The 13,808-nt window shown below is 36.1% G+C and overlaps 1 protein-coding gene across 1 annotated transcript; it reads left to right on the top strand.

Moving 5' to 3' along the window:
* The first annotated feature begins 219 nt into the window (after nt 1–219).
* Nucleotides 220–13,152, top strand: chrnb3a (cholinergic receptor nicotinic beta 3 subunit a). The gene is made up of 6 exons (XM_016565844.1): nt 220–583; nt 4,105–4,256; nt 9,411–9,455; nt 9,530–9,639; nt 10,622–11,525; nt 12,942–13,152. The coding sequence occupies exons 1-6, from the start codon at nt 523–525 to the stop codon at nt 13,071–13,073; spliced, it is 1,404 nt and encodes a 467-aa protein (XP_016421330.1). The 5' UTR covers nt 220–522; the 3' UTR covers nt 13,074–13,152.
* The last annotated feature ends 656 nt before the right edge of the window (nt 13,153–13,808 follow it).

Below are 13,808 nucleotides of genomic sequence, written 5' to 3'. Positions count from 1 at the left end.
TTCGGAATATTGATACATTTTTAAGGGCAGTTTTGAATAGGCTACCTTTTTACGCTATACAGTTGTGCCAAGTCGCCAATTAATGTAGCCTCTCTAGGTCCTGAAGCAAAACAGTCTTTACAGTCTTCACATCAAGTAAATGTTGGTTTTGAAGACGTCGGTATGTTTATCCCCTCCCCTTACGCTCTCTAGCGCTCATTTGGCCCTACTCCGCTGCAGCTGCTCGGCGAACGAATGGCATCTTTCTCGACATCACGTAAACGCCGACGGGGGAGCGAAAGCGTCTTCCTCTTGTGTTCGCCTCGGACGGAGCTGGCTGAAAACCCCACTCCGATGATGATTAATTTATAGCTTTACCACACAGCAGGTTGCAGAACATCTGATCGTTTTTCAAAATGGCCCGGTTTCCGGCCATATGAATAAAAAAACAGTATACCCCCTTTTGTCGATGACAGGGACTCACTATTCAAACAGCATGAAATAATTCTATTGCATGAAGAAACTGGAGCCGGGAAAGACAGCATGAAGTTACAAATCTCCGGTCTTTTGCTCGTAACGGCAGCAGCCTATGCAACGATAGAGGGTGAGTAACCTACTGCACTGGACACTGATGATCTTTAAGAGTTTTCCTGCATCTCTCCGTGTGCGGTTGCATATTTATTTACTTATTTTATTATTAGTTATTGAAATGTTGCAGGTGCTCTCGGCTCCAATAGCCTATATGTGACCTAAAATGTTGATTTAGACGAAATCATAAATGATCCGAATGTATCCAGTGCATTCAAGCATTATAAGCCGTTTTATCTTGTGCGTTCAACCCTGCAACAAATGAATGATACAAAAGAAATTCGCCTCGTTTAATTTACGCGTATTGCTTGGCTTCTAGCGCCCTCAACTGGCTCTCTGAGTGTCGCGTGCGACCTGCTCACAGTCATAAATCGTGACCGAACCATACACTTTTACAGGTTTTCCACCATGGTTATTTTGGACTTGCTTAAGAGAATATTTTAACAGGCACCAGCAATATTGAATGACATGTGTTAATAGTGTCACACTGAAGCATTAATGCAAGAAAATGTGTTTTGTTTGGGTTTGGCAGAGTGTGAAAGTGAAGATATGGGGGTTCTTATCAATGGTGAGGCAATGAGAGCCGTCATCTGCAACTTTAATCTGAAAATGGAGCCGCTGGACTGGATTTTCATTTATCTTACTTGACATACTTGGCATCTCTCTTTCTCTCTCTGCTCATTGAAGTGAGAGAAGTTATTTAATCAAGGGGAAATTGCTGTCAAACTTGGCATTCATAGATTTACTGAATTGCAGTTGTGTTGTAAAGGAAATTTGATATTCCATTTTATATCTGTAACACAAGGCCTATATAGGCGATAGTACAGCTGCAATCTTGGCATACGTGCTGAATAATATTCTCAAGATGACATTCAGAACAACAGCTTGACTGAGTGTGATGTTAATTATATACAATAATTCCTACAAGGAGTTAATATCAAGTAACTTTTTAATTTCAATATGGCTGGTTATTATGTTAATCTGTAAAGACATGAGCATGCTTGGCTTTTGAATTTACCCTAAATTTACCTTGTACCCTTAAAAGACCAGACCAGATGGTTTGCTGTCGGGGAGGACAAGAGGTCATCTGTTCACATTTGCGGCCAGTGACTAATGAGGTTATGTCTGTGAACTTTCTCCACCTATATGCAAATAACTCCAAGGTTTTCATGATATTTAATTTGATACTGTAAGAGGGAAATAACGTTATTTTACCTAGAGTCGATATAATACACCGTAACAACAGATGAATGCAGATGTCCTTTGACTGAGAGCATTAGTCATAGTGAGTTTTTTTACTCTTTGTGTAGAAAGGTCCTATGAATTGCAGCATGCTTGAGTACATTAAAGTGGCTTTGAATATCCTGATGCAATTGACAGTAATCTCACTTCTATTGAGGGGAGAAAAGGAACTCATTAACACAATGAATGAAGAAGCAACAACCTCTCGCATAACCCTAACTCCTGCTGTTACCTTGAAATAGATTTGTACACGCTTCAGAATGCACAAAAACACTCCGTCTGTTTTTCACACTCTCTCATACACCCTCCTTCCTTTTATTGTCTTTTGATTTACATGTCTTTGTCCACTCCCTGGTTGGTTGAATCGTAAACCCAGGAGAGATGGCCTGCCCTGCACACGGTCTTTATTTATGATGTCATTTCATATACTTGCTGTTGCAAGACCCACAGCCCTGCAGTGCAGAGCAGGAAAAACAGCTTCCCAAAGCCAGGCCGAGAAACCTTTTGCCAGGGCATGACAGACTGCGCTGAGTAAGGAAGCAGTGCTGGTCATTCAACAACGATGGGCGTAACATCCTGTAAAAATGTCATTAATGTGGTGGAGCACAGATTGCTATGCCACTAATGGTGGAGGGTACCTTACAGAAGACATTTATGAACAACCCCAACCTCCAGATGCACACACTAAATTTGTATTTAATGGAACCCTATTATTATTCTTTAAATGTCACATTTTGTACTTGTTCATGAACAGGCCTGTGAAATATTATGTGTTACGCTTCCAATAGATTATATAACTGTTGGCGTAAATATACATTATGTTTATAAATGTTATGTTTATAAAAATTATAAATATAATGTTACATTAAATATACATTATATTTGTTGCTGTATTGTGTATTTAGCATTCTATTCACCTCAAATAGAATTATGAATTATACTGTATAATGGAATTATGAACTCTCAGTGAGTGCATGCATGAATGTTCTGGACGTACTCCGAGTAACAATATTCATCCTGAGAATTACAGTGTACATTTTCAAATTGCATTATTCTGCATCGCAACCAGTCAGAAATACATATTCTAAGAAAACAGACTATTTTTTGTAAATGCCCATTTTTTATTTGTTGTCACATGCCCATGTCTGAAATAGTGCAGATATATTTATTTACTATTAAATAGAAAGTCAATTGGTAGCATGTACAATTTTTACGATAAGAAAAGCATTTGGCAGACAGATAAAGAACAGTGAAATTTGAAAATGCAATTTAAAGGGATAGTTCACCATGAAATTAAAATTACTGTTTTGTTATTTCAAAATAAATTAAACTTTCATTCATCTTTTAAACACAAATTTAAATTTTTTTTTAATTCTCACATATCTATTGAAAGTCTACGTAATCAATATTTTTAGGCTTCCAAAAGTACATTAAGACATTGTAAAAGCAATCCATATGAAACGAGCAGTTTAATTCAAGTCATCTGAAGAGATATGATCACTTTAAATGATGAACAGATTTTAATTTAGGTTTTAATTCACATATAAACATTTATAAATGCACATATATTTATACATGCACAAGAACAAACTTTTGTCTGATGGTTTTAGAATGGCATGAATAAATAATGACAGAATTTTCAATTTAGGTGACCTATTTAAATGTTGCATTTAAAATTATTTAGCAATTTATTATTCACTATTTAATTTAAATAAATGAATTAAATCAAGACTTTTTAAGATATTTAAATGCATCTATTTATTAAAAAAATACTATTTCTTTAATACATTTTCTTTGTGGTACTCCTATGATGCATAGTTCAGTCAGTGTGTGTGTGTGTGTGTGTGTAATCATTAATGCGAGTGTGGATGTGTGTGTGTGTGTGTGTGTAATCATTAATGCGAGTGTGGATGTGTGTGTGGGCTCATCTTGTTGTCCTGATGCTCTCTGTAGTGTGCTTGTCTGAGGCCATCATGTCAAAGCAATGGTTGCGTCAGCAGAAGGAGCTCTGAGGAGCCTGGGCCAGCTGTCACTTCAGGACTCCGTGCTCATCTAACACTCGTGGGAGAGAGTTTCTGAAATTAATGTGTGATTTCTCTAGATGGCTAATCAAATGTGGAGCTACTTCCTACATAACCAGACAGATATGTGTATGTATAGGCCTATGCAATACTGGTAATCAGCATGGTAGCTTTAGATTATGCTTTACCTTATCACCACATGCCACCTGAGGCTCTTATGTCATTTTAGTTCCTTTTAATTGTTCTAAAATTAATCCAGCCTTATTCTCTCTAGCTCCTGAGGAGTTTGTCTCACTGGCTGAGATGGAGGACACGTTGTTGAGGAATCTTTTTCGGGGCTATCAGAAGTGGGTGAGACCTATCCTTCACGCCAACGACACGATTACAGTTCGCTTTGGTCTGAAGATCTCGCAGCTGGTGGATGTGGTGAGACACGCACACATTTGCACTGCAACATCTGATCTTCAACAAAGTCACCAAATGCCTAAACAAATAGCACACAAACAATGATGCATCCTAACGGAACAAACATGCAAGAGGCAGGGCAGAAAAACGTATGTGAATCCCTAGGCTACTGATTTCTTCAGAAGCTACTTAAAAACAGCTGCCAGTTGCTTTGCTGTTGAAAACTCTCTGCACGTCTAAAGTTCTTGATGTTCCAGATTATATATTTTATGTGCACATTTTTTGTCTCTTCTTGTTGCACAGTCACCATTACCCAAATGCACTTGCACAAAAGTCCACATAAAATCAAAATTGACCCTATGTAATTTGTTAATGCACATTACTAGTCAGTTGAGCTGCTTATCACTGAATTAAATGAAATCAACACTAAACGGAATTGGAACTGAATAATGACACTATTGACTTTTTAGAGCTGCTTTACAGCAAAATTTGGGTTTCCTTCTTTAATACTGTGAAGCTGCTTTGAAAACATCTGTATTATATAAAGCACTATGTAAATAAAGGTGACTTGTCAAGTCGTGTGGTGAGTTAATCCACAGAAAAAATAGTTTGTCTTTGTAACCTTTAGTCGAAATCTGAAAATTTTCTTTTCCTCTGAAATGGCGTTCCTCTATTTTTTCACATTTAATAATCTGTTTCACTTAGAAACATGTCACAATGCTGAAGAGGTTCGCAACTTTAAAGGGCAAGCATGCTTTCTCTCTTCTCTTAACAGAACTGATTAGTCTAGGAAGGATATGAGAATGGCAACTCAGATCATATTTTATAGACTATATTTACCCAAACACATCATCATGACAACCTACTTTGTCTTTCCTATAGTCTCTCTGTCTAATTAATTATCTCCTTCTCTGTCCTCCTCTTTCCTTGTGACCCACTGTATTGATCCTGCTGATGCTGAGCTTTCAAGAACCTGATTGAAAATGCATGTGTGTGTGTGATATTAGGCACTAGGCACACTTTTATCATGTCATGCATGTCATGCACCGATTTGAAGATGATCATTTGTGTTCTGCAGAACCATTTTTAAAAAGGAAAACAGGAGACATTGTTTGGGCTATAGTCAAACGTAATTAAAGTCTATAATGTAACTATTACATTGACGAGTAATTAATCTGAAGTCTCAACAACGTCTGCACTGCAAAGCTTACCTGACAACCCTAAAATATGTATGGCATCATCCACCGTTTTCCTTTATTAGCTATTACTGAGTTCATGAAAAATAACTTTGACTGTTAGAGCCGTGGCCTAGCAGCTAGCATGTGCATGTTGAGATGTACTGTAGTCCTCATGTAGGCATTGTGAGGCATTACCCTTCAAGGCTTCCGTTAGGTTTTTTTGTATTATTCTGTATTATATTCATAAATCAACATGACATATAATATAATATAATATAGAATCATATTAAAGGGAGAGTTCACCCAAAAATGAAAATTCTGTCATCATTTACTCGCCCTCAAAGAGTTTGGTTACCATTGACATCCACTGTATGGACAAAAAAGATTTTTCAAAATATTGTTCCAAACCTGCATGACTTTATTTCTTCTGTGGAAGAATAAAAAAAGGTTTGGAATGAAGTGAGGGAGAGTAAATGATGATTGAATGTTCAGTTTTATCACTTTAATATAACATATTTAATATAGTTTGTTTAGAAAGATGTTGAATTGATTATAACAAAGTATACTTCTCTTACATAAAAAGGCATAATAACTTTACAGAAAGATTGATACAGAATATGTTTGCATTTTAAATCTTGTGTAAAATGTGTGGCACTCCAGCCATATGCTTATGTGGAATTTTCAGATCAAATTTCTGGTTTGGGTGCATTGAAATATTTGAACTTTTGCAGCTAGACCGTATGCAACTGGATGTCTTCTAATGAAAGCTATGAGCGTGACTTAAGAATTTCCGATATTTTAGCCATAAAACGTTATTCTTCAAACCCTATTTCTGTAAAATAGAAATTAATTAGCCATAGATAACCGACTAAGCCCTTTGGTCACTGTATGGGAAGAGCTGCGGAAGGATTCTTCAAATATTTATTTGGATGCGACACAGATTTGGACCAGCAAGGTTTATTTAAAAATCTTGGTTTATTTAAAAAATCTATTTAAAACAAGTTTATTTATATAGCACATTTCATACACGATGGTAATTCAAAAAGCTTTACATAAAAGAGAATTAAAATAATTATAAACATAATCGCAAGAATAAAAGCTATAATAAAAAAATGTAAATGATTAAAAAAACAACAATCAAAAATAATCACATTTTCACTTCTGTGTGATCTCTTTAAGCTAGTGTCAGTTGCCCAAGTTAAATCACATCACAGTCTGAGTCAGACCTGCAGCAGCCCATAAATCATGCAGTAATGCACTGTACAGGAAGTGTGTGAGTAATTATGTCTTACTGTATGAATGTATTTGCATGTGGCGCCTCCCCCTGATTTTGCAGTCAGACTGTCTCTATTTAATAGTGGGAGGTTAACAACTCTACATGATTTGTAAATGTTTGATCTTTGATCTATGAATTATCAATTTCCTTTACATACTGTATAGGAACCACAGAAAGACAAACACTGTCCCTGGAGCTCAAACAATAATAAACAAATGTGTTGCTTGTCAGCTCCAGAATAGCTTTTTTATTTTTATTTTTTTTAACTGCCCCATCTTTCAATAACAGCCTCTTAGCAATGCCTGCTTTTACACTGTGACATGTTCACAGAACAATCCATGCTAAAATGTGCTGCACAAACAGTTATATTTGGGCTGAAATGATCAAGAACCTAAGCTGCTTAAGAAAAAAATTATATACTATGTCTGTACTATCCTCCTATATCGTGACTAGGCAGAGCAAGTGACACTGAATAGGCATCTCTGGTGTGTAAATATGGTTAATGCTTAAGATTTCTAACATGTAGCACTGGATTTCATGACTTTTTGGCATTTTTTTTAATTAGATGGACTTTTCGGACTAGGGAGGGAGTTTTAAGTTCTGATAGTTACATAATGCTTTCACATGAACTTTGTACAGTGATTATAATGAAAGTACAATGAACTCGCTCTAATTTCTCTAATTTCACAAGAACATGTTTCTCATAATATTGCTGCGTTCAAGTCCTCTCAGGACATTTCTAATTATAAGTTTGGAATTTAAAACCCAATTACAACAAGACGTGCATGAAGTCATGTTATCTTTATTGCTTTATCATGAAGTATTACCACCATTCTGCATTAAAAGCACACAAAATGTGTACGGACTAAATTGTACCATTGATATCAGTAATCACATGGTTACTAGTACAGATGTCTATTCTTGCTATCAACAATTTAATTATTGATATCAACAATTTAATTCTTGATATCAACAATTTAATTGTCACTAGTGGCGATGTTCATTTCTGATATCTGAAAATGTATTTCTAATATCAACAATTGGGAGGGTAATTTCAGATATCTAAAATGACTTTTGTTACTAGTAACAATCACGTTCATGATATCAGAAATGAATATCAAGAATTAGCATTTTAACTAGTGAAAATTGAATTGTTGATATCAAGAATTAACATTGTTACTAGTGGAAATGTAATTGCTGATATCAAAAATAGCAATTGTTACTAGTAGAAATCTAATTCCTGATATCAAGAATTAACATTTTAACTAGTAAAAATTGAATTGTTGATATCAAGAATTCATATCCTGAGAATGAATAAAAGTCAAAACGGCTTGCCATATTACAATCAGCATTGAAACCTTTTATGATCAATACCAACCAGTTTCTGTCATTATTCTTTAATTGACAACTCGGAAAGACGTGGCTTTACGAAGATCCAGAGTTTCCCTTTACACTTGAACTTTTTGGTGGAGTTCATGTGTGCTCAACTTGTAAATGTAATCATTCACTAAAGATTTGACAGATGTTTGAGTGAACTATCCCTTTAAAACTTTCCTTCTTCTATAGGCTAATAGAAGTACTTGATGTTGATAATTTTGCCATTGCAAGCAGTTTTAGAAATCAAAAGCAGTCCAAATCCTGTGTTTAACATCCACATAACATCCTGCCTGATAAGATACCTTCATCTGGTTGATTATTGAAGGCAGCTGCTTATGATGTCCTACAATTCTATCTATGCAAGTTGTTCGGTGGTTTGTTGAAAGATTAAAAAATGACATCTTCCATGGCTTTTGCATTTTTTATAAACATACATTTTTAAAAGTCATTAAATTTGCTTGATTATGTCAAAGCTCACTTCAGACATAACCAAAATATTTAGTGTGATGCTTTGTTGGAATCCAGTTTGAAGCCAGTTTAGTCTGGGCAGCGAGGCAGCAAGTCGGTTGTTTTGGGATTCAGACACAATCTATGTATAGTAGTCCTGCAGAGCCACCTAATGGTCGTATTCTGTAATCAACTCTACATTGTGCTCACCTTGTTGTCATGACTTGGCAGTGTGAATTTTCTGGCTGGTGGAACACTGAACACTGTGGGAACAATTGATTTTCACACCATTCCTTAACAGATAAGTCTCAGTCTATTGGTTTCTATTCAGAGTCTGAATTTCAATTTCATGAAACAAAGGACATAGGATACTATCCACTGAGCTGCATATATAAATAGCACAGTTGAGTTAAAGGGGTCATATGATGCGATTTCATGTTTTCCTTTCTCTTTGGAGTGTTACAAGCTGATTGTGCATAGATAAGATCCCTGAAGTTGCAAAGACTAAAGTCTCAAAACCAAAGAGACATTCTTTATCAAAGTTAAGACTCTGCCGCGCGCGCGCGCGTGTGTGTGTGTGTGAGAGAGAGAGAGACAGAGAAGAGAGATAGAGAGAGACAGACGGGGTCACATCACAGTTATTTGAAAAATAATGTGTTTTTTGAACATTAAAGCATGTCAACATATTCTGTTACACAAAATACACAAAATAATGATCTTTAAAAAAGCATCATATGACCCCTTTAATCACCTGTATGGCACAAGTAGGTCAACAGTGAGAGATTTTTAGAGGCTTTGAGAGAAATATTGCATTTGGGTTTATTCAACATGACATGTGGTCCAAGCTCATGTATGATGTAGTAAAATAATTTTAGCATTTGTGCTTTTTTTTCTCAGGATGAAAAGAATCAACTAATGACCACAAATGTCTGGTTGTGGCAGGTAACTCAAAGATCTTTTGCTTTAATTTTTAAGAATGTCCCAAAATATTTTCCTGATTGGTCTCTTTCCTGTAGGAGTGGACAGACTATAAGCTTCGATGGAATCCAGAAGATTATGGTGGAATCACATCCATCAGAGTGCCCTCAGAAACTATCTGGCTACCAGACATTGTCCTTTATGAGAAGTAAGTCTTTGTATTCATTTCATACATTTTCTGTATTAATGTCATACAGGCATGCATTAAATAAAACTGTGAAATTTCTTTATGAAGTTTGAGATGCTGAATATACAAAAATCACATTACTTTTTTTGTGTATCATTAACAGTGCTCATGCAAGCTAAAAAAATATGTTGACAACTTACATAAGCTAATCTGTTATTACACATGCATAAAAATGACATGCTACATGCATAATACTGAGCTAACAACAACAGTATAGCATAAACAGTTAGCAAAATTGAGTCACCCAAAACTTCAGAAGTGTACGCTGGATGATTTTTGTTCAACAATGTTCTGGAATGTTCCAGAAAGCACTTGAATAAGAAAATTCCAGAATGTTACAGAAACTTCTAGAATGTTCCCGTCCTTGCAAAAGCAAAATATATCTGTACTAAACCAGCGTTTCATAATTAATGATAGAAGTTCTGACCTAAATATTTACCAAAATATTGATGCTACGTGCAAATAATAATTCAACATACAGTAATAATTAGCACCACAATAATAATGCAATAAATAATACAATAATAATTAGCACCACAGAATTACAGAAGAACCATAAAAATTGTAAGTCAAACAGATTTTTGTTACATTGTGTAAAGTGAATGTATCTTGGTTTCTTTTTTGTGCACTTAAGATGACACACTTTGTATTTAATCTCCCAAATATTCATATCATTGTGCCCTGCATAGGCCTACTCAGACAGATTTAGACTTGCCTTAAGTAAGCAACAACAACAACAAAACAGCTGATATTCACTTCCTTTGATTTAACACGTGGTCTCTCAACTTACTAATCATGTTTTTATGAGACAAAAGATCTGAGCGTGTATGGTGAATATGAAAAGTCAGTCTCCACCAGCATGGGTAATCACAACTCCCATTTGATTAAAAAAATTAAAAATGTAGTTGTTAATATCATGTGTCCCTCTCTCCATCTCTCCTAGTGCTGATGGCCGATTCGAGGGTTCTCTAATGACCAAAGCCATTGTAAGGTTTAATGGTACCATCATGTGGACTCCTCCTGCCAGCTATAAATCCTCCTGTACCATGGATGTCACCTTTTTTCCCTTCGACAGGCAGAACTGCTCGATGAAGTTTGGATCATGGACGTACGATGGCACTATGGTGGACCTGACCCTGCTAGACGCATATGTAGACCGTAAAGACTTTTTTGACAATGGCGAATGGGAAATACTCAACGCCACCGGCCAGAGGGGCAGTCGGCGTGACGGCATTTACTCCTATCCTTACGTCACATATTCGTTCATTCTGAAACGTCTTCCTCTCTTTTATACACTCTTTCTCATCATCCCATGTCTCGGCCTGTCGTTTCTCACGGTTCTGGTCTTTTACCTCCCCTCGGATGAAGGAGAAAAGCTTTCGCTCTCCACCTCCGTCCTTGTGTCTCTCACTGTGTTTCTTCTTGTCATTGAAGAGATCATTCCATCTTCCTCTAAAGTCATTCCTCTGATAGGAGAGTATCTGCTTTTTATCATGATCTTCGTCACATTCTCGATCATCGTGACCGTGTTTGTCATCAACGTCCATCATCGTTCTTCTGCCACGTACCATCCCATGGCACCGTGGGTTAAGAGTCTTTTCCTCCAGAGATTACCCAGACTGCTCTGCATGAGGGGACATACTGATCGCTATCAGTACCCAGGCATCGAGCTGTGGAGCCCAGAGCTAAAACGAGGGATGAAAAGAGGGCAACAGAAGAGTGCCGGAGGAGGACGAGGGGGGTTAAAGGAAGATGAGAACCAGGCCTGGATTGCCCTGTTGGAGAAAACCACTCACTCAGTGCACTACATTTCCAGACACATCAAGAAGGAACACTTCATCAGAGAGGTGTTTAGGCTTTTCCCCCCACAGCATTAACTTTCCGAGTAATTATTTGTTCATTCAGGACACTATTTATACAGGACTAAGAGTAGTAAAAATACTATGAAGCAGTCAGTTATCAAATTATGAATTCAAAAATAAAAATAAATCAAATTGACAAAACAATAGAAAAATGTACAAATATTTCTATTTTCAGCTTATGTTTACAATTTTAAATGTAACAATAAAATATTTATAAAACAATTCTAAACTGTAATTTAAGGACACAAACTTTCAAATCTGAGTCATTTAAACCAATTGCTTTGCAAATGGTTCACTGTTTCGAATCGTTTTCTTCAAACTGTGATCTATTAAAGAAATAGTTCACCCAAATTGCTGAAAATGTACTCACCCTCAGGCCATCCAAGATGTAAATGAATTTGTTTCTTCATCACAACACAAATTTAGCATTTGCTTACCAACGGATCCTCTTGCAGTGAATGGGTGCCGTCAGAATGAGAGTTCAAACAGCTGATAAAAACATCACAAATCGCAAGTCATGACATCAAGTAATCCACATGACTCCCGTCAATCAATTGAAGTTTTAAATGAAATTAGTGTAGTGTATTATTAACTTTCTAGACTCATTTGCTTAAATCACGTGACTTGGCGAGTTTGATACATGCACCGAACCACTTATACGAAACAAAAGATTCATGAAGGTTTCCAAGCGTCCTGAAGCAGTGTTTCAAAAGCGCCCATCACTAAGACACACCGTTTTGACACGATAGCCACCTGCAAAGGCAAAAGTTGTTGGAGATATTAGCCTGAAGCCATACTTTATCAACATAATATTAAATTTAACTACATAAATGCATCTGTGTCTGCAAGATTTTCTCTTAACTACAGCACCTTTTAAAAAATGTACTGTGTTTTAGGGGGTGTGTCATGTTTTAGGCTGCTGCCACATGCATGTGAACTGTCTAATGGCATTGGTTCAACTTGATTGACAAATAGATAAAAAAAAAAAGCATTTGGCACAAGGATAAAGAAAGCCAATTTGGAAATTCTCTTTTAAAAATACAAAATGAAATACAATGTAAAATTAGAATTTAATAATGTTTTAGAAAAGTATTGCTTTCCATGAAAATTTTCAAATGTGGATTAAATTAAACAGCTTTAATTGTTTTTTTGTTTTTTTTTCAGATTGAAAAGTGGTCAAAGATGCAATTGTGCAAAAAAGTAGAATTTTTTTTAAAAGAAGTATAAAAAAGTAGTGCAAAAAAAGTATATAAAAATAGTGCAAATTAAGGCAAAAATATATACTGTGTGAAAGCCCCCTAATGCTAATTGTTTGGGACAATTCAGTGTTAGAGGTAGTCTATGAAAGGTGAAAAAGCAATTTAATGACAAGCTGTGTATTTGTATCTGTCTGTCTCTCAGGTTGTTCAGGACTGGAAGTTTGTGGCTCAGGTATTGGACCGGATCTTCCTCTGGGTCTTTCTTACAGTTTCTGTGCTTGGCACCATCCTCATCTTCACCCCAGCTCTGCAGATGTACCTCAGCACATCTTAAAAAACCAGCCTACCAAATCTCCTTTACCCTCAACAACATTCTTATGACCCCTTTGAAATATATGTAGTTCCCACAACATTACAGTAATCCTTCTAAAAGTCCTTTTCTGACCTAGCCACATCTGTAATCCTCCTCAAATTCAGCTCCTGGCTCTCCTCCCTAGATGCTGTGCTTAGTAGTTAGACTGAAAAAAGCTAAACTCAGCTGAAATGAAGTTCAGGAATTTTCTGCCTGAAATGAAGTTCAGGAATTTTCTGCCCATTTAACACATAACTAAGAGGCAGCTTATAAAGTTGGGGTTGTTTGGATCTGTGTAATCTCTCGGAGGGGATCATGGTTTTAAAGATCTTCAATAATTTGACTTTACAGTGATGTAAAAGGTGTAACCACATCTTTTATGCTTCTCATTTCACTTGGTCTCATTCATTCATCCATTCATTCATTCATTCATTCATGTATGTATTTAGGGTGGGTAAAAATTGTGTCATTGTTCATTTAAGTAATATTTTACAGTGAGATTTTATGATTCTGGTCTCTAGGTAACAAACCTATTCACCAGATTAAAAATCCAATCTGTATGCAGTAAATACATTTTTTTTAACTATCCAGATTATTATTCTGGATAATGATAACATGGAGAAGATTTTAAGGTTACACTTTATTTCGATAGTCCACTTTAGACATTCTACTAACTATAAGTAACTTTGTAACTACATGTCAACTACATGTCAACTA

Source organism: Sinocyclocheilus rhinocerous, unplaced genomic scaffold (assembly GCF_001515625.1).
Source record: "Sinocyclocheilus rhinocerous isolate Xijiao unplaced genomic scaffold, SAMN03320098_v1.1 scaffold1, whole genome shotgun sequence".
NCBI lineage: Eukaryota > Metazoa > Chordata > Actinopteri > Cypriniformes > Cyprinidae > Sinocyclocheilus > Sinocyclocheilus rhinocerous.
This window is presented reverse-complemented; position numbering and strand designations above follow the sequence as displayed.

Excerpts from the sequence above, each read along its gene's own strand:
- chrnb3a (XM_016565844.1), top strand. The coding sequence starts at position 523 with ATGAAGTTACAAATCTCCGGTCTTTTGCTCGTAACGGCAGCAGCCTAT. Across the intron at positions 584-4,104 it reads AGCCTATGCAACGATAGAGG|CTCCTGAGGAGTTTGTCTCA; the intron begins GTGAGTAACCTA and ends TATTCTCTCTAG. Across the intron at positions 9,640-10,621 it reads GACATTGTCCTTTATGAGAA|TGCTGATGGCCGATTCGAGG; the intron begins GTAAGTCTTTGT and ends CATCTCTCCTAG.